The 26,594-nt window shown below is 35.9% G+C and overlaps 1 protein-coding gene across 9 annotated transcripts in view; it reads right to left on the bottom strand.

Moving 5' to 3' along the window:
• The window catches only part of LOC132556939 (single-stranded DNA-binding protein 3-like), a 94,527-nt gene that overhangs the window by 2,109 nt on the left and 65,824 nt on the right, over positions 1-26,594 (bottom strand). For 5 of the 9 annotated variants that reach the window (XM_060221403.1, XM_060221399.1, XM_060221400.1 and 2 more), the window contains 11 exons: positions 12,725-12,795; positions 12,405-12,505; positions 11,973-12,024; positions 11,392-11,427; positions 9,554-9,605; positions 8,935-8,988; positions 7,771-7,803; positions 6,332-6,408; positions 5,734-5,809; positions 5,282-5,409; positions 3,480-3,594 (listed from right to left, as the gene is read on the bottom strand). In XM_060221403.1, coding sequence (XP_060077386.1) covers positions 3,487-3,594; positions 5,282-5,409; positions 5,734-5,809; positions 6,332-6,408; positions 7,771-7,803; positions 8,935-8,988; positions 9,554-9,605; positions 11,392-11,427; positions 11,973-12,024; positions 12,405-12,505; positions 12,725-12,795 — 788 coding nt within the window. In that variant the 3' untranslated portion in view covers positions 3,480-3,486. Of the gene's footprint in view, positions 1-3,479; positions 3,595-5,281; positions 5,410-5,733; positions 5,810-6,331; positions 6,409-7,770; positions 7,804-8,934; positions 8,989-9,553; positions 9,606-11,391; positions 11,428-11,972; positions 12,025-12,404; positions 12,506-12,724; positions 12,796-26,594 lie in introns of those variants that run through there. The other 4 variants (XM_060221395.1, XM_060221401.1, XM_060221396.1 and 1 more) reach the window with 4 other exon arrangements.

Here is a 26,594-nt window from a genome sequence, read left to right as displayed (position 1 = left end):
ATTTATATGATAACCCAGACACATACTGAAAAATAGGTCTGTCACAATGGCCTATGTAACAATGCTCAACCAATCGTCCACAACCAAATTTCACTCGTCTTGCTCCATTGCTCACTGTGCTCAATCACCCATTCACACAACCATTCACACTTTGACCAGTGCCTACCTTTGTAAACTTTACACAAAATGTTTCGCCAGGTTACGGCGAGCTAATACTATGTGTTAAACAAAGACTATGATTTAATGAGAGAACAAAGAAACATCCCTACAACAAGCCACCACGATGCATCTTGTTACCTTAACTTGCCAAATGTGAATTTTTATCATATAACAAATTCTGGACTTTTTCTTGTTTAACTTAGTTTCAACATTTATAAAACAAAGAAAAAAGATAATAATGATACTGATAATAAAATGAAAAAAAAGTGTTTTTTTTTTTCCCCATTTAGTAGGTTTTAAGATTGTAAATTGGGACAGTTATCTCCCTTTGACCAAATATCTTCATGGTTGTATCCTCAATTCGCTACAAATAAAACATTTTGAAAAGAAATCAAAGGGAGGTCAAAATGAAATAAATTGAAACAGTGTGAACTACTGCAGCTGTGGAATCTAATCAATAGTGAAATCTTAATCAGAGTTCTGAAAGGGGGAGGGGAGAATCCACAGAAGATCATGTGACCAGATAGTGAGTTAAAAGTGGCCACTCAGATCGCTTGATTCTCTGGAGCACTAACCAATCAACAAAACTAGTACATCCCAATTGTTTGAAATGGCAACAAGTTGCATGGTGGTTTGAGAGAGGCTTGTATACAGTGTTAATATTTACATGAACAATGTATGGCAACCCACTGGCATCAACTTCTCCTACTGATAAAGGGCAGGTAGCTCAAAACCCAAGATAATCTGAATCTCTGAACTAGATGGACTTCAATTCCCTTAATAAAAGCTCTGGGGTCTGATCGAGGAAATAGTATGTTATGAAACCCATCTTTCCCCGTGGAGGTAAAATCAAATGATTACAAAACAATCAAAACCTTTCAGTTTGATTGAGGAAAAGGAATTTGCAAATGAGTTTGGTTGATTTTGGCAGTTCTACCCCAAACAGGCAAAGAAACTTTTCATATCTGCTTCTCCTCTGGATGACATTAACATATAACAATTACTTTTTAGCTGTTATTTTATGGCAATTATTAATTAAAAGGAAAATGTTTACGTTAGCGATGGCTTGTGATTGATTAATAATAATAAAAAAAAATGTTCAGAGAATAACCAAGGGAATCACATTGAATAAAAACTGTAAAACAAGTGTCTGTATTGTTTGGCAACTAATATGAAAAATATATTTATGTTGACAAAAAGTATTTCGGGAGGAAGAACAAGTTTTAAAAAATAGATGTACCATGAAAGGATGGGAATTTGTAAAATCAAGAAACATGATCACAATACATTGGTGATGTGTTCACAATATCTTTCACGAAAGTCGACGGGCCATGTCATTTTTGCCAGAGTAAATTTACAGGGTAAAGGTCACAAAATGAAACCACAATAGTGAAAGTGATCTTTTTCTTTTTGCCTTTGTTTTTTTTTCTTGGTCCTTGAGAACGATTTATTCATCAATGTGTGCAAAAGATAAAGTGGGGATGTGTACTGAAGAAATAATCTTCAAGCCAACGCTTAAACACAAAAAAAAGACACAAAAAATTCAACGACGATATATACAAATAGATATATATCTATCGCTTGTGTGGGTTTCCATAATAACACATACTGAATGTACCACTTGTAATATGTGACACAGCTGAGAAAGACGTTCTAACGATATTCAACAACGAGGCTAGCTAAGCCTGTTCACTGCTTCCTCATAACAGCTTAATTGTTCCATGCAGATCAAACTAAAGAGAGGCATAATGAGTAGGTTTGTTAACTTGTTAATACAAAAGCGAGAGATAAAAAAGGCTCCTATGAAAGCTAACAATAAATAAAAAGGTGGGAGATTCTGCTTTGGCTTCAAGACTATTTCTTGTTCAAACAATCCTGATGACAAGGTCAACGCGGTCGCAGGACGGAAGCTTGTCGCCACGACAACGGTGACTGATGTGTCATGCCCCCACTGGAGAAGGGGAATGATGAAGGACTTGGAGTTGAAGTGTGTCGAGCGAACTGAGGCAAGAACTGGTGCTACCACACATAATACAAAAAAGTAGGATCATGTAAACTGCCATTGCTTGGGAAAACCACAAAAATATCTCTTGCAAACTTAAAATGTGAAAAAAAAAGAAATGAAAAGAAATGGTCAACAAAAAAAAGGTTTCTCTTGTTTACAAAGCATTACAATTACCCTAGAATCTCTTAGGCTGCTTCAAACACATAAACTGGCACCAAATTTGATGAAATAAATATGCGAATGATGTAATGAAAATAAGAAATGATACATATTAATGCGAAAAAAAAAGAAGCACCTTAATTTGATTTTCCTTCTGTTTCTCTTAGGCAAGAAAAAACTTGTGATATGGCAGTAGACATGCATATGAAAACAGACACTCTACGATTGGTTAGAAACACTATGTCAAAGCAATGTTAAATGATTTGAGGGGCCAGTCACCATGGATTAAAGAACCATGGGCCACCCAATCCTATGCCATCAACTAAATAAAAGCAGCACCAAAGTCTGTCTCTAGGAAACTTGACAATCCATGTTATCTCGTGCAATAATACTTGAGATTTAATATGGGACAACATTATTTCTGCTGTTTTCCAACACCCCATCCCCCCCCCCCCTACATAAATTTGCTTTATAGAAAAATTTCTCTTCATTTTAAAAATGATCACTTAAGAGTATACGAGATAACATTCAATGTTTGGTCTCCTACAGCACAAAATAAGCACTAAACTTGGAATTGAAATTTCGAGAGAAAAAATGGCTATCCATATCTGTATAGATTGGATGTCTTTTGGAAACGTACGAGAAATTCTCGAGAAAACGATAAAAGAAATTTTGGGGGTTCATTCTTTTTCTCTGAAACTTAACGTAGTGATGTTAGTTGGCAGACAAGATGACATACATTCTCCCGAGACAGGTTTGTGGAGAACACAAAAAGCAAAAAGAAAACAACATGATAATGAGTTTAAGCTCAGTTTGCCCCAGTTCTAATGCTGACCACTGCGACCCAAAGTCTTAGCTTAGTAGCTAAAGATGACCATAGTTTCAGCACCAGTTTGTGTATTTCAAAAAAAAAAAAAAAAAAAATGTTGTTAAAAAAAAAGGGTAAAAACATTTTAAAAAAATCCCTCATATAACTCATGAATGACATAGGAAAAACAGTCATTGTGTATGTTTGCAATGTAGGTCAGGTAGCTCGCGCTGTCTTTCTTTCTTTCTCCCTTACTTGCTAACAGTAGCTATCAAAGATGTTTACGTACAAAACCTTATAAATAACAGAATAATTTACAATAGACTCTATCTTATAAACAAGGGTGAATCGCGCTTCATTGTGACATGAAATAGTCGGGGTGATCAGTGTCTTTTTCGAACCGTTTTGCCTCCTCCTGCATAGATTCTTTAATCTTTAGGATTGCTGCAGACTCCGTTTGGTCCTGTGAAACGATATATACAAGAGCCATGAGTAATGAAGCGTGCGTGCACCCCCACCCAACATACCGATAAACCTACTTCCCAATTATACCAAATATTACCACATTTCCTCTTGATGCTTCGATACTATGAAGTATAATTTCCAGTTACTTCAACTCAAACAAAAATAATTCAGCTCGTTTCAGATGAAACATATTTGAAAAAAAAAAAGAAAAAAAGAAATATGTATATATTTTTTTTTTTGTCAGATGTAAAAGTTCTATCCCCTCATAGTATCTAAAATCACACATTTCCAAAAGTCCTTGAATAGCTCTTTTACCATTACAAGCACAGGAATGACCCTGATGATTTTTGGAATTTAGGGTTCATCTTTGCAGTCTTTCAGACCATAAAAAGAGGTGAGAGTTACTTGTGAGGGGCCCAACAGGCGAGGCCGTCCATACAGTGATAACGAGGAAGTGACGATACAGGTGTTGATTTAGACATGCTCTCGATAGAGAGAAGGGTCATAGTTCAAAGGTTAGGGTGAGAGAAGGATGCAAAAACTGTACAGAATTGCGCATCAGTTGTATACATGTTACAGCTTTGTTCATTCATAGGAAAGTGGAATTGTGTTTCAATTTTTCTGTCCTTTTCTTTCCTTTGGAAGAATTGTTGAGTATAGATATAAATAGTATGACATGCTTCAGTGACCGGGAGACTTAAGGGAGGTAGGCCCGTAATAGTAAAAGACATTCATTCACCCGTGGAAAGATTGCCATGGCAATAGTGATTTTGATTATCATACAATAATTGCAGTATGCATCCAATCCAAAACTGTATTTGAGAATTTTTGCCTTTTTTTCCCTTCAGTTTAAAACCCTCCAGTAACCATCAAGATTGTTTGAGATTTGACTATAGTCACACAGAATATAAAAGCAATATGCAGTATATATACATGATAATATATAACGATTACTAAAGAAACCTTTTTTTCATGAGACAAAACACAAACAAGGAAATAATAATAATAAAAAAAAAAATATATAAATAAGTAAAATGAAAATGAAAAAACTCAAGCGAGAGATTTCACGCAAAGGTTTAAGCAGTAGAGACAACCGAGAACAGTGTAACATACATAGCATGCAGAGAAAAGATTCCACCAGCCACAGATGAGCTAAGAGCTGGCTCAGAAGTGACGGAGAAGACACAGTAGTGAGTCAAGCATATATACAATCTACGTCATCATTGTATTGAAGTGAGTGAGCAAGTGAGTGAATACGTAAAAAGTGAGTAAGTGAGTTTGAGTGACGGAGCATGGGACTCAGCATTCTCTCCAAGTGATTGGCCAATTGATCTCACAACCAACCTATCAAAATCTTATCAGTAGTAAACATCCAATTGAAAAAAATTTTCATTTTTGTTTTTTTAATGAGAAATTAAATGAATTTTACTTCTGTAATGGTACGTTATTAAAATTATTCTTTAAACAAAGTGTATTCAATGAAATTGTTCCCTGCTGTACCTGGCAGAGAGTTTGACAGAAAAGACAAGGAAGTTGCATTTTCATGTGGACTTCCTATTGACAAATGCACATATATCTATGTATATAACTATGGGACTGCCCATTAGGTGGTGGAGGAGAGTTGAGCATCAATGGGCTAGGAAGGAGGGGGCCTGTACGACCCCTCACATGTTCATCTGACTTACATTATCTTGGTAGCCTAGACTCGGGTAGCCACCCATGTCCCCTGACACAGCCCCGCTCACGGGTGGCAGATCGTCCCTTGGAGTGCCGGGACCATTTGCTGGAGAGTTCTTCATACCATCTATATCACCTGTAAGATCAAACCCCGCAATATTTGTCACAAGGTAGACCATGACTCGTCAGTCAGGTTGGTAAACTTGTCACGGCCAGTATACGCAAAAACTTGCTTAGAAAGCTAAACAATGCAAAGCGCATTGACCCAACTTGATCCTCATTTCCTTTACAAAAGAACTTTTTGTATAAGGATGAACTTCCACAATAATAGTTTTTCTCTTGCTTGCTCTCCCATAATAAAAAGTTTTCACCATATTTTCTGCTTGAAGACCAAAAAGACTAGCACAATGAATTCTTTATGCTTGCTTGATGTGATTTGCCATGCCCCCATGCGACTTACCACCATTCATCACCGATCCCATTTCTGGCCCCATCCCCATTTGTCCATCTGGCCCGCCTGGTATATTAGGAAACTGCTGAAAACAACCATGCAAAATTAAATGAAAACTATACTCATGTAAATCACAAAATTTTAAACATATACAATATGTAAAACACAAGGATATACATAAACAGAAATGTGCTACTGTTAAATGCCCTTTGGAATGAGAGGTTACAATGTCAGCATGTTGTTTTCAACTTTTAGCTTCATTGTGGACCTTTATCGACCGGAGACAATGCTAGATTGATTTCAACTTGAAAGCGTGTTTGTAAGAATTAATGCACTTGGAGAGTCTCTGTGAATTGGATCTTGTCCTTGTGGACATGACACTTCATTGTGACCCTTGTTTCAACATTGAAAAACTTCTTTGTGAAGTTGACTGGAATTTATAACTTATTTGTGAACATGATCTAAAAATAAGCTTGAACACTAAAAAAGGAGAATAAACAACAAGGTCATCTTCTTTTCCATCATTTCTGACAAATTAAACAGCAAAGATCTGAACGGCAAGAGAAAATATTGACAGATGAGGAAAGAAGATCATGGCTTTGCTTACCCCCGGCATCCCAGGCATTCCTCCGGGCCCTGGACCCTTCATCATTCCATACATCCCGTCCCCTGAATTCGTAGAATCTGTAACAACCAAACAAATCTCAAATTTGACATAGTTACCATAAGTTTACCATCACAGACATAAACCATTTCTGTGCCTAAGAGTTTCTATGAAAGTTCTATGTCAGTGACAAATTTTCTTATTGTCTGCTGAACAAATTCTACTCAGAAAATATCAATATATCAGAAATGAGTCTTTCTCTCTCACTCTTAAGGTCAATCAAGCAGACACTTTTTCAGTAATTTCAAGTTTGTCAAGGTGATTCCGAAGTTTGAGTAAAATAAAATAATTTATGAAATCTAGCTCTTTCCTGCTAAATCATACTATGATACACATTTTACAGTCATGTGTTTAACAATTTCATCCTTTCACAATTGATCAGTTCTATATCATGTAATTTTGCTATTAATGTCTTTCTTATTTGGACTTAATCTGGACACTCCTGTGTGCTGCACTAGTGATAACCTGTAATATTACTTAAATTGAGTTTCCCTGAAAAATACAGCTGTCTCATCTGTTTTTTTTTAAAAAAAAAACCATTTTAACAAAAACTGTCATGAAATCAAAGTGCAGGAACTGTTAATTAAACCTTTCAAATCTATACTTATTGTGTAAATAATCTCGTTAAAATGGAGTTGGTAAAAAGAAAATTCCTGAAACATGCATTAACCCAATCAAAATTTACCATCATGCACTGTTTGAATTCAAATCCATATTACCCAACATGCATTGCTTAAGATTTAATAAAACGGGAAAATGTTGAAGCAAGTGCAACGACTGATATTTCTACTTGCTCAATTTGGCATTCACCGATTTTAACTGAATAAAGATTTTTTATTTGGAATAATCTCTACTTAATTTCTCCCAACTCAGTTATAACTGCATCCAACAGAAATCTTGAGGAAGAGATACCCTTATTCTCAAAGGATTCAAATGTACTGATATCGTTTGAGAAACTTGTTGAACAGAGACAGAAATATGAAACATTTTGCTGTTGAAGTATGTAAGACAGGTTGGATAGCCCTCAAACGTCTAAATTTACAGAGGACCAAATTATTTTTGCCATGAGAAAAAATAATTGTAGCTGAAACATTTAAAATTCTTGGGACGGCCATAGAATTAAGCTTGTGTACAGTGGAAGCTAAGATTTTGCTACTTCACCAAAGCATTGGATACGCATGCAGGTGACAATGGTCAATGGTAAAAAAATAAAAAAAAAAAAAAAAAAAATCCAACATTGTTATGTGCTCATCTGTGTAAAAACAAGGCTTTTTTTTAAAACTTTTATTTTCTGTCTAAAATACTAAAAGGAAAGAAAGAAATATAAGAGGAACATGGACACACAAAATACCAGCTGTTTGCCACAAGTTATATAACCTTACCTAAACACAGCATCTTTTGAGGCTCTACATCATCTATATACAGATGAGGAGAAATAAAGGAAACAGAGCATGACAAAAACAGGTTTCTTCATTTTATTGAAACGCGAATCTAGCTCATAATTTTCAGAATTTTCAAAATTCTAAATCAACTTAAGTGATAAAATCAGTGGATTTATGAAGAGTGTATTCAAAATCCAAATACCAATCACACTCTTTCAATTAATTGATTTGAAAATATTTGTTTTAGTATTAGAACGAAAGGTTTCAAATTTTACTGCAACTTGAACTCTTGAATTATGAACTGGAACTTGAAATCAGAAACTGATGAATTCAAAAATATTCAAAATTCTAAAGCACTTGAGCTCATGAAATATGAACTGGAACTTAAAATCAGAAATTAAAGAATTCAAAATTTTTTTAATTCTAAAGCACAATTGGCTGTTTATTTGATGGATGTGTGAATTTCCTAACTTCGAAGACAATGTTTGCATTCACGGACATGATTGTCAGAATTACAACACAATTTCCTCTCCAGATTTGACAGATAAAAATATCCTTGAGTTAGATTTTAATAGAAGCAGTGTTTCGTGCATCATATAGATGTAATGATGAACTGCCATTAAACATTTGACAAGATTTCACAAAATTTTCCATAAATTTTGTCATCAACCACTTTGCAATTACAAGATTATCTCCCTTTGACTGCAACAGCTAACCTACATAATACAGGAAATTGCTATCAAAGAAACTAGAGTGCCTTACAGGCAATCTGCAGGAGGAATGGGAAAGGATTAGTAATTTCTTTGTACAGGGACATCAGCACGAACAGATTCAAAGCCCACTCTAAACCTAACCGAAACAAAAAAAAGAGAATTCTACTACTTGGATATGATGGGTCAAACTGCCTGTACTTGAGAATTTTGTGGGTCAAGCAACATTCTGATGTCAAGAGGAAAAGCCTTGAATATCTATTAAATAAACAAGTTCGAAGACATGGAGGTAGCAGTCAGAGAGCCCAAATACTTGTATTTATCAAGACATTTCTCCATTAAATAAACAGCTGATGGTCGAACTCAGACCACCAGCAAGGGGTGTTATTTCACAGCTAGGGTAAAAGAAGGGGACAGCTCATGCCTTACCCCCGAACTAGGGGTATTGTCTCACCTGGTCTTGACCCGATTCGTTGATGGCTTGCTGGTGAGAATGGTCCTTGGGATCCTATTGATGAGAAACCATTGTTATAGTAATACATTTTAAAAATGTTTTACACAATTTCAGCTGTCACCCCTTAGAATTTACTGACAAAGGAATTTTATTTGCGGAGGGCAAAGGATAATACTTAAATTCCTAAATTTCAAAATCACTAAATTCTAACCAAGACAGTGACACAAAAATGGTTTCCTAAGACTGCCTTTGTCTGTTTATATTGGGAATGGCTTCCTGGGCTGGCTTCATCGCTTAACATTGGAGAATTTTCTGCTGATGTTATTTCTAATCTGTAGAATGTTAATAAAATTAAATTTGAGTACATGTTGAAGATACTATAATTCTACAAGCTATCTGCTATTTATAGATCAGGGGATACAACTCTACTAAACCACAAACTTGAGCTACACATTTATACTTAAATATTTGATGACGTGCAGAGATGGACAGGAATTAGTCTGGACAGTTCTAGCATCCTAGTGATGATGATATATCCCTAGGGAGTCAACATTTCCCATCTAAGGGAGTATCAACAGTCCCTACGTGTTGGTTAGTGTACTGTGGGTAGGGTACTCACCTTGTGGGCTGGGCATAATTGGTGTACCGGGTGGTCCTCCTCCAGTAGGACCCTGAAGTATACAACAAAATCATGGTTAGGTAACTCATACCATCCCACATACACCCCCTTATTGTTGGAGATGCTAGTTTAAAAGTTCAGTTTGAAATGTTACAGTAAAACCTCCTTCAACTGAAGCCATCTGTCCATTGAAGATCTGTTTTAATTAAAACTTAATTATCAGCGAGAAACATTGCATTCAGAAGTAAAAATGAAAAAGGAGCCATGGAAAAGACCATCAGTTAGCAAGGAGAAAATGTTAAATGAGGCATCAAATATTGAGGTTTTACTGTTCAGTCAGTAAAAATTGTCAAAAAACTCTGTATTTTTTATATTTTCAGCTGAAATGGAATGAATATTTCTAAGTACATGGATTTTAAATATAGGCATAGTCTCACATTGACAATATAAATACAAAATTAACACATAAGATTTACAACCAGACAGTCTCATTCTAATTGCAATGCTGATTCCAAATTCTCTCCCTTTGGCTTTCTCTTCAAAGGCTAAGAAACCGAAAGTATATCGAATCATACAAAATCCTGCATTAGCAGGAAATTTTCGTGTGCAGCTGTCACAAATCTAAATGATTCTTTACAATGATTATCCCTACGTATCCCAGACCTTCTTTCCTAGTGCGAACATCAAACAACAAAAGGATGATAATTACACATCTACCTGAGAGATTGTCAAGTACCTCTCTCTGCTTGCCCCTCACCATTCCCTGTCAAAATTACCAGTTATCACACACATTATGAATATGTGATTGACAAGGACAGAAAGACCTGTCAGTCAATCTAAACAAATGGGAATTTAGGAAAATCTGAGACATGTTATACAGAAATCTTTACAGATGTGCAGGATAGCAATATTACCTGAACATACAAAGAATCCTGCAACAGGCTTCGACAACCCCCCCCCCCCAAAAAAAATCAATGGACTTGCAATAACTCAATAGCATCTACATCCCACAGCTATCTAAAAAGCAGTGATACAGTATTTGTCAATTTTTATCACCAATGCCTTGAAAGTATTGACATTTAAGTGAATCTGTTTTAACACTGTCAGGAAAGGTCTATGTCTACTCCGCTCACGTGATTCATATATACCATCATCAATTTCCAGAAATTCATTTCACAAGGATTTTAATAACGGGTCCATATCTACACAAATATTTATTTTCCTTCCAAATATATCATTATACATGACCTTTAAGTTATAATAATGGCTGTGAAATCATCTAGACTGCAGTGTAGCAGACAAAGTGATACTTACTACGTAACAATCGTTGTTATGGCGACTGTCATCATTAATTCCTTTCTATCATCAGTAAGTCAAAATAAACTCCACTTATGCAACTAATTACTTAGTGTTACAAAATTGGTTGTGGACAAGAGAATGTCAAAAAAAACACCAAATATTAGTGCTGACCAGGCGCCATTCAAAACCAGGTGTCAATTACCATGACACCTCATAATTGTTGGTCCTTTAGTGTGACCAAAACCATAACCCTAGCCTGTCGTTACCTCAAATTTCTCCACTTTTCCAACATTGACGGACATAGGAAGTACTGAAGAGCCTGGACACTTGACCACAACAAAGGTCAATTACCAATTAGGGCAATTTAAGGATTACCAGACAGGTACTTGAGCTCAAGGATTTGGGTCACATGAACTCTTAGGAAACATTTTTTTGTGGTTTGCTTTTTTGGACTAAAGCCCTAAAAATAATATTTAAATTATGTTTTTCGTTGATTAGTTGAACATTATTTCCAAATGGTTGCTGATATATATACTTACATTATAGCTACCTGGCGATGCTGATGAATAGTTAATCTGCAACGGAAAGAACAATTTTCACAATCAATGACCTTTCCGTTTTTTTTATACGATGCTTTGAACATTTATTTTAATAAAATAAAGGGTGTGAAATCCAAAAATGAAATTTTTTTCGAAGACAATTTTTTTTTCGCTGTCTTAATAATTCAAAGGTGGCAAAAAATTGAATCTTAACATGGAAAATTTGAAAAAAATAATAGGAAAGATCATTCAATGAATTTCCATACATCCCTGTCAACCACTCCCAATTTCAGGGCAAGTTTCCTTAGTTTTAACACTAATTTCTAAATTTTGACAGATGTATATATCCTAAACTTTGCCCGAACTTTAAATGAATTACTGTTATGAATAAAAGTTGACAGGTATGCGATGACTTCTTGTCGTATTTATCCCGCAATAAGTCCATTAATTTCTATGGCATTGTCCTGGTAACAATCAGCTTACCCACTTGAGTTGTGTATGTTAGTCTCCAGGACTTTTTGCGGGATAAACACGGTAATGTCACATGAATTGTCAAATCTTTCTAGAATTGATTTACTTACAGATGATGTTGTGGGTGGCCATGGTCTGTTTCCTTGTCCCCCTGGCCCTGGCCTACAACATAAAGGTCAGAGGTCATGATTAAAGATTAAAATCTGTATTCAGAATATAAAGCATAATTCAACCTAACCATTTTTTCTTGCAATCTTTATTGCAAGAGCTGTAGAAAGTATTTATAAGAGTCCATGATAACTTTTCTTTTTGGAAAGCCATCTTGATAAAGTTTAAGGATCAATCTTCATTTATTTCTCTTTTCCAATTCTATATTTAGCAGATAAAGGACGGAACATCAACACCAGGGATTTTGTAACTTTATTTTATTAGTGACATGTTTCAGTTGGCTACCGCCCACAGGACGTTGGACTCCTCCCCCTCTTTGTGTTTTTAATTCCATATTTAATGTGTATTACTGTACTTTTGTACTGTATACTTACATAGACATTGGTGGCATGCCGCCAGGTCCTGGACCTCCTGGGCCCATACTGTTAGGGGGAGGCCCCCTCATACCACCCGCATAGTTTGGTAATGAGTCGTACTGAAAAACACAAACACATTACTGAATACAACATTTTAATCAGCTAATACTTGAAAAAGAGAAGCATTTATGTATTCAGAAATGTATCGGAAATTCAAACTTTGTTCATGTTTCTAGGAAAAAGAATATTAAATATATATCAAACAGTATCATAAGTTTGCATCAACGAAATTCAACTTTATATGAAACTTGTGTATTGGAAATATGAAATTGTCTTACTGGGTTCATAGGCCCAGGCATGCGTGGTCCCCCGGGCCCCATTCTCGGCATTGGCCCCATACCAGGATGTCCTGAAAGAATAAAAATAAAATTTCATCAGTTTAATATCAATATTTTAGCAAAATCATAAAAACATAGGTAAAATAAAAAATAAACCCTATTCTAAATTCTATTCTGGAAATATGGAAAAAAAATTCCTCTCAGATATATATACACATCATTTTTTTAATTTCGAGACTGTGCCAGAAAGTAGGAGTCTTATTCCACAGATCCAGCCTACTTTCCCTTGATTAGCAGGTGGAGAACTGGTTACCTTATTAATTAGAATAGTTTACTGTAATCAAGACTTCTATCATTACAAAGCTGCAGCGACTTTCATCTTGTACAATTCTTGTCAAAGCAATTTGGGTTACAGTAGTATATATAATCTATTAAAGCTCGCCCAATCAGAACCAATGTTGTTACAACCTAATCCATCCACGACGCCAACAGTTCATATATGTATACGTCTATAAGTAAACCAGTGAAAAAAAAGCACTCATTATATAAGATCACACAACTATTTTGCTGATGGAAAACAATTCTTTGGTTTCACTCAGTCATGAATTTCCAAATACGATTTGTTGATGTATCGTGATGTTGTAGTGATAGACGCTGATTGAGTTTAAACAAACCATCAATGATTATTTTACGACTATGTGTGTGTGTTTGTCAAACCATACTCAGCTTTGATCATGAAAACAACTGATTAAATTTTGAAAATCCATTAGAGATTTTATAGTTTAATTACAGGCATTTTTTTTTTGTAAACAGTGAGTTTGGTGTGTAATGGGATTGCTATTACCAAACACTGCTTGTAATTTCTGCCATCGACAGATATTTTTCTGGCCTAAGGCTTCCATATTAATACTCGAAGCTTAAGCAATTACTGAAAACAAAATGGAGACTTGTAAAAAGCCTTTATTCACAGGAGTGCCACAAACTGCACACATTATTCCCAATCATGCTGCATCACAGGACCTGTGTTTTATTTTTTTTTCTTTCATTGCGATATTTAAGCTTCCACTTGAATAATTTTTTTTAACTCCTGTGATTTCTAGAAGATCTAGAATTACATCATTTAAATTCAATGTCATGTGGTAGATAGTGTCACAGAATTATACTGTCAAGAAACAGGGCTGGTCACAGTGGTAGGGATGTTCATTTGATACTCTAACATAGAATGACAGGCAGCTCTGTGTACAGTTGGATCATATTGTGGTGAGTTGTTTTTCCCCCCAACATCTTGGACATCATATCCATTATTGCACTAAATCATCAAGATATTGCATTTATAATCTTACTAAATGATAGAGCTTTCTTGCCAAACATCATTTTGTTGTATGTTAATTTACTATATGTGCTACCTGACTCTACAGTAGTCCAAAGATTCAATTAATGGTAAAATTCCTAATGGAGAAGAAGTTATATATGACTGGACGTGCAAGGCAACTGTTTACAATAATACGTACAAAAAGTTTGAAACTAACTACAAGATACTGATGGTTAGGTCCTTGTGCACAAACATACAACCATCCTCCACGGTTTCCGATGAGAATACCATTAGTAAATTTAGTTGTAAGCGGAATGTGTTTTTGTCGTTAGGAAAGTTCCTATATCGGTAACACGGACAGAACATTTGGAATACACATCACACATGGCTCTTGTCTTTCACAAAGAATACTGTCAGGCGTATCAGTCCATTTCTGGCAATCTCTTCCACAGACCCCCAAGCAACATTTTCTTCACATCATGATAAGCACGAAGATGAAACAGAGTTTAGGACTCTATGGAGCAACATGGAAAAGAGACAGAGTGTTTAGGTGATGTACCAATATACTGGATATATTAGGAAAATACACGCAAGGATTGTGGTGACAATTTAAAAAGCCTACAGATGTGCATGGCTTCCACGGCTTGGAGGGCCAAACAAATTAGGTTACTGATGCCACAAAAAAACTTCAAAACCTTCAAGTCTCAAGTAAGTACTTTCAGTTGAAATGAAATTACCTTCAATTTTCTCTATACGAGATCCAATAACAGATGAAGGAAATCAATTCTCCACCAACAATCAGCTTCTAAATGGGTTTATTTGTTTCTAAGGTTATCGTATGTAGCCTAGGTCAGAAAAAGCACTTCCCTATTATAGGAGAAGTAATTTCAAAGGTTAGTATTCAAGTTTCCATATCTCAACAAGATGACACAAACTCTAGCAAGATAAGACTAGACTCTAATGGACACAAGTGTTATCCAGTAAACCCTAAAAACAATCTCAATACACTTCAATCTATATTTTGTAAACCTGTTGTTTAAATATGTGAATGGTTGCAGTCGATATTGCTCCCGTCAGAAAATGTACAACCTTGCTGAAACTGCTGATATAAAACATCAACGTAATCAACAAGACATTTCATGTTCAGTTCTTAATGGCTGCACGATCTTTGTGATGAAATTTGATACCAAAATATCTCCCAACTCAACAACCTCATCAGTCAGCGCTTCAAACAGATAGAGAATTCTCCTGTCAGATTTCCAATGTGAAGAAAACAAGAATCTCATTAATTTTTTTAAATGAAAAAAAGAGCTTGATGATCACATGAAAATGTCATCCATTACACATTTAAATTGAAATAGTGTGTTTCATTTCCCATGTGAGGAGTGCTTGGTGACAAGTGCCGAGTGGACGAGGAGCTGAAACTTTGGACATGTCTATCCCATTACGGGGACTTTGAGTCAGGGAGTACGACATGTTTCCACTCGTTGTTGGAGTCATTACTACGATATGCTGTCAGTGTATTTCTATAAAGTTTTTGGATTTGACACTGAGGAAGCGCGGCGTGTATAAATGTGATGTAAATATTTCATTATGCAACAATAGCAGCCGCACGCATGTACATTAGCAGGGAAAACGTGAAAGAAATAAAAACCTGCTGATATCTACAAGGTGTTGCACTAATACAAAAAGAATGCAGTGACTACTGAGCCATAACTAATTTGCCACACCAGATCAACCGGGGCTTCCTTTCTCCATTACAATGCTGTATTTCATACCGTGTAAATTGTGTATAATTCACATGGAGCCAGGATTAAGTGGTATATAGCAGTTATCTGCTTTCCTATGTAACAGCAACTTCAGTTAATATACACACAACACTTTCAAAACAGAGGCAGAAGAGAGAGAAGGAGAAAGGGAATACTGTGGCTGTCTTTCACAAGGCTATGTATAGTTTGGCAAAGATTCTTAGAGCAAGGCAAAAATTGGAGAAACAAGTGACTGAAGTTTTCATCACAAGGTAAGTCATATGTCTTTAAATATCTGTAGTTTGTATATATGATTAATGCTATTGTGATCTGCTTTCTCCTAAAGAAAATTGTTGTCTTAAACATCTACTGTTTAAAGGATCTTGTTTCTATGTTTACAGCAAAGTCTGTTTTAAATTAATGGCAATCTTTTAACTCTGCAATTCAGCAGATGTTTCTTAACTGCATTTGCCTGTACATATATTTTTTTTCTACTTAAGAAAAACATTAACTAACAGTTGAGAATGTAGCTTCAATAAACAGCACATGTGACCCATCACTCACATAGATATAAAGCTTGTCTTCAACCCTGTAGTCCTATTTGCCATAAAACATTTATGTGATCATGTCTCAATGATCCAAATCTTCTGTTGACACTTTGACACCAGATCTGATGTAACACAAATGCTGACATTCAAATTCAGATTCTTTTAAGTGTATGGCCAATAATTAACAGGTGGATGTCTGGTTGTAGAATGGAGCTGAGGACATGACTTCCTTATAGCTTTGTATAATTATTCATTTTGATTTACCAAACCTATATTCCAAGGAAATGCTGATTGTAAATGCACATATTAAGCACTGTGATCACAGAAAGACTAATTAATCCCTGTTTGAAATTGCAAATGAAGTAATTAATTATTTTTACATGCTCAGGTAATTAGTTAATTGCAGGTAAAAACTACATATATGGCCTTCTGTCACATCAGTTTTAATTTTATTCTTAAAACCCATAGTCTTCTCACGATGAGGCTGCATATCAAATTGGTAAAGCAGTAATATATATGATAAGTAATATCGTTTCAAAAGATTACACAGGGAGGTTATATCCATAGATATGATTTAAAATCTGAAAGTTACGTGACTGGTGACACAATCTCAATTCATCAGACACGAGGTGCCGCTCTGTCGAACGCCATAAAGCGTGGATCTCCGGAACGTTTGCTCTGGTCCATTGTCAATGAGAATTCATCATGTAAGATTGCATTCCTTTTTTTTGCAGTGGATGAACCAGCCATTATCAGCGTATTTAAAATGAGATATATATCGCTTACATCTTTATGGTAAAGATTTAACATCCAATACAATAAATAATGATGGCCAGCACACAAAAGCTTTTAGCAGTAAGGCGACTAGCATTTCCGAGTTGTCAATAACACTCCGGTAGGGCAGGTCTTCAGGAGGGAGGTTTTATGTTAGACCCTCGCCAATCTCCGTACACACACGTACAGATAAACTTTTTATTTCGTCTTGTCACAAACACTTGGTATTGAAGTCAGCTCCATTAACACTAGAACCCGCCGGTGTCGTTGGGCTAGCCAAATATCTTCTGGCCTTCTAGTTACCAAGCAGTTGTCTTAGACAGGCACAAATCCCATTTTGGAAGAAGAACAAATAATGTTGCTTTAATCTTCATTTGAAAAATTGACATTGATGCCTGGTCCATGTGGACTGAAACCCACTGGCCTTCCCCCTACTCCCAAGCCTCAAAGGCACACAATATTTTGCCCTGGTGATCCCTCATGATGAAGCGACTTAAACACACAATATCAGCCTCTAATTCTCTATGGGACTGGCTATGTTTTATCTTTTCCCTACACAAGTCAGAACGTAAATGACTTTATGTTGCCTGAAAGCCAATATTTTCATAAGCAATTTTCCCCTGTCACTCATGACAATCTCCATATCACCCACAATTGCTCACCTACCCACAATGCAGCTTGGCATTCATTATTCAGGTCCTGTCAATTGACAGAAGAAAAAATCCCTCCTGTTTGATAACTTGAATAGCAATTTGGTTATCATATGCCTTTATAAGCTATGAGGCAGTGGTGCAAGATTATTCCAAAACATTAAGACATTGTTATCCTTTCAACAAAATTAATTTTTATATTGTTTTATGATAATAAATCTTAACAGTTTTTCACCAAGAATTTCCTGTTGGCTGAAACTAGTTTTAAAATAGCTGGTTGTTTTTTTTATACATATATATATTCCATTAAGGGTGTACCCTAGAGATATACTTTCATGGCAACTATACAAATTAAAACTCAAAATATTTTAATAACAATTTTAACTCCATGCCTGGCAACTCCTGTGACTTTACATACAAGGTCTAAATGTTTCTATATCCCCTGTAATAACATTCAGCTTTCCTATCTCTAGGCAAACTGTTGCATAAGCATTCTACTTTCCCATCGCACTAAGGCATATCTCAACCTTATCATCAAACACAATTATTAAGGAATGATCCCAAACTGAACGGCATTAATGACAAGTAACTGGAATTTGTAAAAACGCCTGAAATTGGATTTTCTGAAATAATTTATATGATAATTAGCCCTTGATCAGCTTGAAGTAGGAAATCTGGCCCCAGTAATCTAACTTTGTATTACCTTCATTGCCAGAGCTTTGAGCCGCAATCTGATAAATTTAACATTCCTACAAGACACCAGCGTCTCTTTGATCAACAACAAAACAACAAATAGGAGAAAGGCAGGCGCTTGATGAGCTATACTTGTCATTCCTTGGGAGAGGATTCTTTACCCACCATCACAGACATTCGAAGTGTACTGCTTACAAGACGAATGGCAAACATGGAGAAAATCTGTCATTTCTTCCAAGTCTAATGGGTATAGGGGCGGAATAAATCAAACCTGCTTTTTCATGTGACAGCACAAAACTGATGGTTCTCTTTAACGTGTTCCAATGCTCCGCATTCATCATGTTCATCATTAATTCTCTATGGATTCAGCCATTCCATAAACAAGAAGCCGGCAGCTGATAATGTTATCAGACTTGTGTCATACAAAATTACGTAAGTATTCAATATCATTATATCTATTATACTATTTCATTCCATGAAGTTTTAAAATTTTTCCCCTGCAATATATCTGTTTGAGTATAAATGCCTGTTAATCTTTGTAAAGGCGTATCCTATCACTGAAACTTAATATTGAAGCAAAATTTCGTCTCATCTCTGTGGGTCAGATTTAAATGAAAACGGGCGCTGTCCTTATTGGGGGTGATAACAAACACGTAAGGACTTTAGAAGTAATATTGGCACGCACAGGAAAACACAATTTACGAGCCTTACTGCCATATGACTTTCACTCAAAAAGCTGCTGCAGAAATTGACTCAGTCAAGATGTTTATGGTGCGTTAAATACTACAGTAATTTCACAATATGTTTGACAATCATGTTGGGGGATTATTTACAAATTACTTCAGCATAAGATGACCTTTTCCAATAACACAATATCATCAAATACTACAAAGCATTCCTCTTCAGTATAACAAACAGGAGATAGGATTTGAGAATTATTGTGATCAGTTAGGCATTAACGATTTTAGGTAGCTAGTTTATCAGTGGGAGGTTATATCAATTTAAGTTTCATGACAATAAACATTACAACGCCCTATAACAGGTTTTTGCACAGGGATGTACTGACCTATCAACACAGATCCTAATTCTGCACAAATCTATTTCGGTCCAGTGACCATCTTGCTTTATCATCAAATACGCATGATTGCTATTCGCGAGGCAAAGGACACTTCCATCTAACATCAACCAATGGGGTATAAATACAGTGGATAGCTTCATCAATAGACAAGGATCTGTCGATCAATAATTCAAATCTCCATTTAGTAAAGTAGGGCTGTTGTAGACCCACATCAAAGACCTAGTGGAACATAGACTTGATGTAATTTACACACATCCTGAAGGATTTAACCCATGTCAGGGATTAGGGTCAATTATCTCTTTGCATTACAAGACTCTGTAGAGTAGGTGTAAGGAGAAACTGATGACCGAAGAGTTATCTCCCTTCCTGAAACTCTCCCACTTTCTACTCTTCCTACATTCACAAACAAAAGTTTTGTAATTCTGCTGGTAAAGATGATTTCTATAGTTAATATTTGTTTTTTTTTCAATTGAGACATCAATATCTCTTCCAAAAACATATTGGATTAAATCCCTTTTCATTGAGTCCTACATATATATACAGAATGCATAAAAGCACACTTGACCCAAAAAGTCACCATATTATTCATTACCATAAATGAATTCAATAATTTAAAAGTTATTAGATCTCACAAGTGCTTTCAAATATCGTCTTTTTAACTACAATATATCAGCTCATTTAAACCACAAACGCCTTTTTTTTTTAAATAACTGAGAAGTCAGTGATCCTTAATCACCCGGCGTGAAAAAAATCTTGTAGTATGAATTACACCCCGACATAAAACCCAATTCAAATAACATGCATCTCAAGTTATTCAGATAGATGATGAACACAGAAAAAAACCCTCCTCAGTTTCTCAAAGAAATAAACAAGATAAACATCATATAAGTTTCATGACAGTAATAGGGTTATACTTGCAAAAGGATATGTATAGCACTCTTGGGTTTCTTGTGTTACGAGCCTGGTCCCAGGGAGACGGAGTACTCGTGTGATCAACCTGGGAATACAGTCTTATCTGATAATGGCTCCTTAGATAATAATTATCAATTTCATGATATAAATACCAGTGGATAGAACGGAGCTGAGCTGGGGTCCCTTTGGATCATTGCAGAGACGTACCTTTGATATCGGTGACAGAAACATATTTCATTCCTTCATAAACGTCAGTAGGAACACTACACCTTGTTTAATCTCCCAGAAACCTCTATGAATGATGAATGATGACAATTTTTTCAAGATATTAAATATATTCTGTCGTGCCTGAGATATGAGGGTGTGTAGTTTGTGGCTAGATATGGGAAGAGAGGAGGGGTGATTAAGTGGCAGAATTCTAGTGAACAGGTGCAGTGTGCCTCGACATTATGAATTGAGAGGATGTACACCGCAAGTGAAGAGGTGCAAGCTGACAGTTCATGTTGATTTCATAAATGTCAATTTCACACAAGATTGTGACATGCAGAGTGATAAGCTTTCAACTTGATTACCAGTAAAACACTTGTGTACGTAGATCTACAGCAGTGAACAGCTGATGAGAGAGAGACTGTGCAGGACTCCAAGCTGACGAGGAATTCTGAAAGGCTTGCAGCTGATGGAAAAGCTCCCAGCTACATTATCATTAAAGGACCTAGACATAAATACAGCAAAATCTCAAAACCATTTGTTTACGACACAACTGTTGCTCACAGGACTAAAGACAGTATAGTATATATGAGGCTCAGTGCTTACAAGGCTTAAAGTGAGTAGCTAACAACATTAGGCTCTTCGCTTACAGGGCTTGGGGCTCATAGCTACGAAACAAGGCTGAGTGCTTAATGGACATTAAACAGCTTGTAACTGCTAAAAACGCAAAGCTCATTATCTTGGGCTCTGTGAGACTTGCAGCAGAAAATTCACAAAAGAAAGCTTACTGGTAGTGAAAGACAAAAGGAAGTTGTAAAAAATACCAGCATAAGCATCACACCCGCAGACCACCCTGATGTAACTCAGCATGGTGACAGCCTGCATGTCACTGAAAATGTATCTTTCCTACATGTGCTAGCTTTAACACCAAGTGCATCTTGTTCAACAACAAACAGGAATTATCCATGACAGTCAACAAATAGAAAGGAAGTTTCATAGTCAGTATACAAGTTTGTGTGTAAATGGACCTTGGCAGATGCTGGTGTTTTTAAAAGTACATTTCTCCAGGTATGTATGATATTTAAAGCTGTCAACTTTGCTGTGAATGATATTTCTCAAGGTTTGTAAGATAACTGTAGCTGTCATCATGGAATCCCATGCCACTCTTTAACTAAGAATAACACATAAGTGTGTAGGCTGTAGGACACCCTCATAATAAACAGTTCATGACTCCTGACCATGTTTTCTACCATTAATTATCTGATAACCTATTGAATTATAGACTCACAAAGGAATTCACAGCAATGCAGGCACTTTCTGATAATTTATAACTAAATTAACAGCAGAGTGATCGTCTAAAAGGTTCTTTCCTGTTTCAAACAAAACTATCATACAACCAGGAATGAAAATTGAATGTTAAAAAAATTTCAACAGAATACAAATTCACATGCCCTTTTTTTTCTTTTTAGATTTTAAGCATAGTTTTAAAATAAGCAATGTGAAAATTTGAACACAAGAATACTGTGAGACTTTGTATAATAAAACCAGTTTTTATTGGCTGCTTGAAATAAAACCTAGATGTTACGGAGCCTATGAATAGCGATGATGGACACTTTTAACATTTTATGGTGGATACCGAGGGGAGTACTGTGCATCAATCATAACAGTGGCAGCAGCTATCAAGGGATTTGGATGTTATTTATCAACAGTAGATAGGACCAGTACTTACACTCGGAGATATATAAACACCTATCAGATTAGGGTGTTTTGTACTGTAAACTCTCCTGTTTGTCCAAACTATCAGCATAATCCTGGCCCAGGCAGGAGACAACTATGTCATGTTCAGGGACAGACAGCTTTATTATACTCAGAGAAAGATGATTGCCATATTCAGGGGCAGACAACTGTCATGTTCAGGGGTGGGCAACTCTGTCATAATCTTGGACAGACAACTTTTTACTTAGAGGCAGGCAATGTTGCCATAATCTAGGGTGGACAAGTCATATCAGGAGCAGGGTATTATGTCAAGGATACTCATAGTTAGCAGAGTTATTATCAGGGACAACTATACCTCTTAAAATCAAAGGGCAGATAACTCCTGTAACTCAATAATGCATTTAACTTGTTACACTGAGGTTTACATACCTATCATTGGGTCTTGCCTGCTCTCTGAGCAATTAATATGTGGTTTATAAAGGACAGTAAAAAAAAATCCCATTCAGAAGATAGTAAAAAGATGGCTATCTCAATCTTACAGGCCCTCAGGAGCTCATTCTACCCTATAATTGAATTCTGAGAGGAGGCTATTCTAACGAACAGATGAAAACATTTCTAAACATGTTCCTCTCCATTTAGCGCCCCTCCTGTGTAAAGCTTTCATGTAGTGTGTGCATCGGCCACATAATGACCTCCCCGGGCTAGTTTCTCTACACTGTGTTCCTGTTGTAATGACTCTTGTTTATGTATTATAGTATTGATTATTTTCAAAATGTAAATTGATCCAATTTTACTGAGTGCAAGCAATTATCACGCAACAGAATCATGAAGGCTGAGGCAATACTAGTGCTTTTAGAATAGGGCAAATGCCTTTACTAGAAAACCTGCTCTGCACCCCAGGTTCTTATACATTAACTTAAATGCATCTTATGGTGAATAACAAATGGATGTGAATGTTAGTCTAAAAACTGATTATCCAAAACAACCAGAACTGATCCAAGTACTGTAGGTGAGAGATCTTTGTAGAGGATGTCCCAAATTTTTGCCAGTAGTAACATTAGATTCTTCATTTCTGTTTCAAAATTACAACTTACAACACAAGATTTTCATATTGAAGCACAAATGGGACTTACAATGAGTGGGAAATTTGATATTTGGGTGAGAGTTAAAATTATTCATGTTGTACAAAAAATATGTCAGTACCTTAAAAAAAAAGCTAGCTAAATACAGAAAAAACATTGTGTGTGGTGTTTTTTGTACCAAAGTACAACACCTCTAACTGCTTCACAGATTTATCTCTTGGTTGGCAACTGTTCTGAACATTTTCATGTATAGTATTTAGTCAATGTCACTTTACAGTTTATAAAAGTTGAACATATGTTACAATTTGTCATAAATATTTAAAGAGTTGAGATTCAATTAAGGTTTTTCATGCTTTTTTTAATGAATATTCATAGATTTGTAGACAGTTCTGAAAATATCATTTGACATTTTAAGTAATTTTAGAATTACATGACTATCAATACAAAATACAATGACAGCCAAATTTGTTTACAGTTTATAGCCCATAAACTGCTATAATAACAGTTACAATGAAATAATTAATTGAAGCAGACAGTAACTGAAGCCACTTGAAGCTGTCTTGGCTGCCCCCAATCTTTATCAGGTTAATATGTTTAACCTAATATTGGAAGCTTGTTTTATTAAAATCCGCTTCCAACTATAACCATGCTGGCCAAACCTAATTATAAGGGGAACTGTTAAGTGCTGTCGACCGACAAACTTATTAACCACAGTGAAATCATCCAACTTTTTCGAGCCAGTGTCATTAGACGTCTAACAGATTAAAACTTCAAAGATATCACCAAGTATGATTAGTATTGTAGAGGCCCCGACAACACACAGCTATGCCTGAGAGGCCCTGATAATGTACAAGTGTCAAGTGTCATGAAACATACATAACTGGGGTCTTTCAGTCGGCGGAGATTATTGGTAATGAAAAGGCAAATCATCACAGCAACACAAGCAAAAATCGTTCAAATGTGTAATGATTCGAGATTTAGTGCGGATGTTTTGCATGCTAAAATTTGAATGTCTGGCTATGGTTTTACGAGAAGCAAATCAAATAGAACAAGATATGGATGGAGAACTATCATGTTGCTCCAGAAAAAAAACCAGGGGGCAATATTGAATGGTTTGTAACACTGATTACACTGGAGAGTGGCAGGCAGCGAAAATCACCAGCTTGTACACCTGAAGGGCTCTAATGCATTAAACTGCCACGAGTTGATAGAGTTGTTTTTAACCTACGGAGGATGTTTGACGGGTTGGACAGAGTACCACTTAAAGAGTCCGTCTTTGTGGCCCTCCAGGCAGTGAAAAGGGGAAAAGTAATACTTGTACAAGCACCTGTTATGTGGGAGGATTAGTAGAAGGATTGTGGAGAATAAGGAGTAGTCAGTGATTGGATACCCGTCCCCTCCTTCTCTCTCCTCAGCAGTCTCCAGTGACAAGCTGCCTGGGAACTTCCTCCAATATTCCCTGTCTGACTGGATAGGAAATGATGTATGACTTGTGAAACCTGCAGAAAGGGAAGATCTACCAAAGCCTTCCACACACACTGGCTTCCTACAGCCAACATCACCACCAACAGAACTCCAGCTAGCTTTTACAGAGAATTGCTTCAACACTTCACTTCTGGTCAGTGATTAATACAGCTTCTATCGCCTTAGTTATAGTGTGCCAAGATTCCCATTTGTCTCCAGCGATTTTGACAAGGAAAACCCACAGAAAACTTGTCACAGAATTTACAGGCCTTGACAGCCACTGAAAGGAATCCAATGTCAACATTGCTGCTGTTTTTATTGGCCTCCTTCACTGAAGAGTTCTCAAGAGGGGGTAGTAGGCTTGCCTCACACTGATATGATGCAGAGACAGATAACTGGCTATGTTATTTGTCCCACGAAAAGCATTAAGTCAGGTGGTTTTTAGTGGAATTACTGGTACACAAAGTACAGTGTACTTTAAATATTCATAACGACTTCAGCTCCATAAAGCAAAGGATTGAGAGAACTAAATGGATCAAAGCCTGAGAGATATAACTGCTCCAGAAAGCATGTCAAGTAAACATTCACAGTATTTCTTCCTGAGTAAAGAAAAAACATTCATTTTGGAAAATTAATAGACTTGGCTGGATTTACATCACATCTTACCAAGGTAAATACTTAAGATTTGGTTTTACTGAGTAAATGTATTTATATATGACTAATATCCCTGGTAAACTGTCAAGACATATGCACCAGTTGTGAGAAGTAGAATATAAGTGCAAAGCTTTCAAGGCGTATTCCTCACAATATTTGCTTAATGGCTAGTGATATTTGAAGATATAGAGAGGTAGGTCCGATTACACAAGCGTTTCAAATTTGATTTATTTGACATGTGCTGGCCATCTGTTACTACCTTCATTGCCTGTTGTCATGAAAGGAATAGTGAAAGATAAACAACCGATTTAAGGAAGGCCATTTGAAACCAAAAGAAAAAAACTACAAATACTCAAAAACCTTGCACATCAACAAAATAACACTATCCAAAAAGGATATGATCAAATTAATGAATTTTCCCCAGTGATGCATTGTATGTTATTTAGATATATCATTCGAGAATCAAAGATGGTAGCCAGCTCGTTCGGTAACCGATGACTTAACCTAGCGATGGGTCTATTTACATTTTTATGGGTTTGTTAATAGCTGTATATCTTTCTAATGGGCCAGTAGAAAATAAAAATTGAAAAATAGGTAAACCTAGAACAAATGATTGTTAAAAGTCACTAAACCATCATTAACACATGCAAACAACTGGGCTAATTGTCTAACAAGATAACTACGTATCCTAGTAAATCTATAAATGCCATTCCTTTATTCTAAATCTTGGTATTTTTTTCCGCGAAAACTGCTTCCTTTGAATTACCAATTAAATAGTGCACAAGGTATATATGGTTAAAGAAATAACAAGCCAATCTGAACCACGAGGATACTAGCAATATTTTTCTATTCTCAACTTCTGTAAAAATCTGCAGGTGTTTCAAATTAAGATGTGAATGTATTAAAAAAACAAAAAAACAAATCCTGTTTGAGAAAATTTTAAACAAGCTTTCTTTGATTTCATGAGAGAATCTGCTGAAATATTTGCAGTAAGCCAGCTAGTATTTAATAACTTGTGAACCTCTGAAAAAA

Source organism: Ylistrum balloti, unplaced genomic scaffold, assembly GCF_031769215.1.
Source record: "Ylistrum balloti isolate Yb309-2 unplaced genomic scaffold, AGI_CSIRO_Ybal_v1 Utg370612, whole genome shotgun sequence".
Lineage (NCBI taxonomy): Eukaryota > Metazoa > Mollusca > Bivalvia > Pectinida > Pectinidae > Ylistrum > Ylistrum balloti.
The sequence above is the reverse complement of the archived record's forward strand: the minus strand, read 5'-3'. Positions and strand labels throughout refer to the sequence as shown.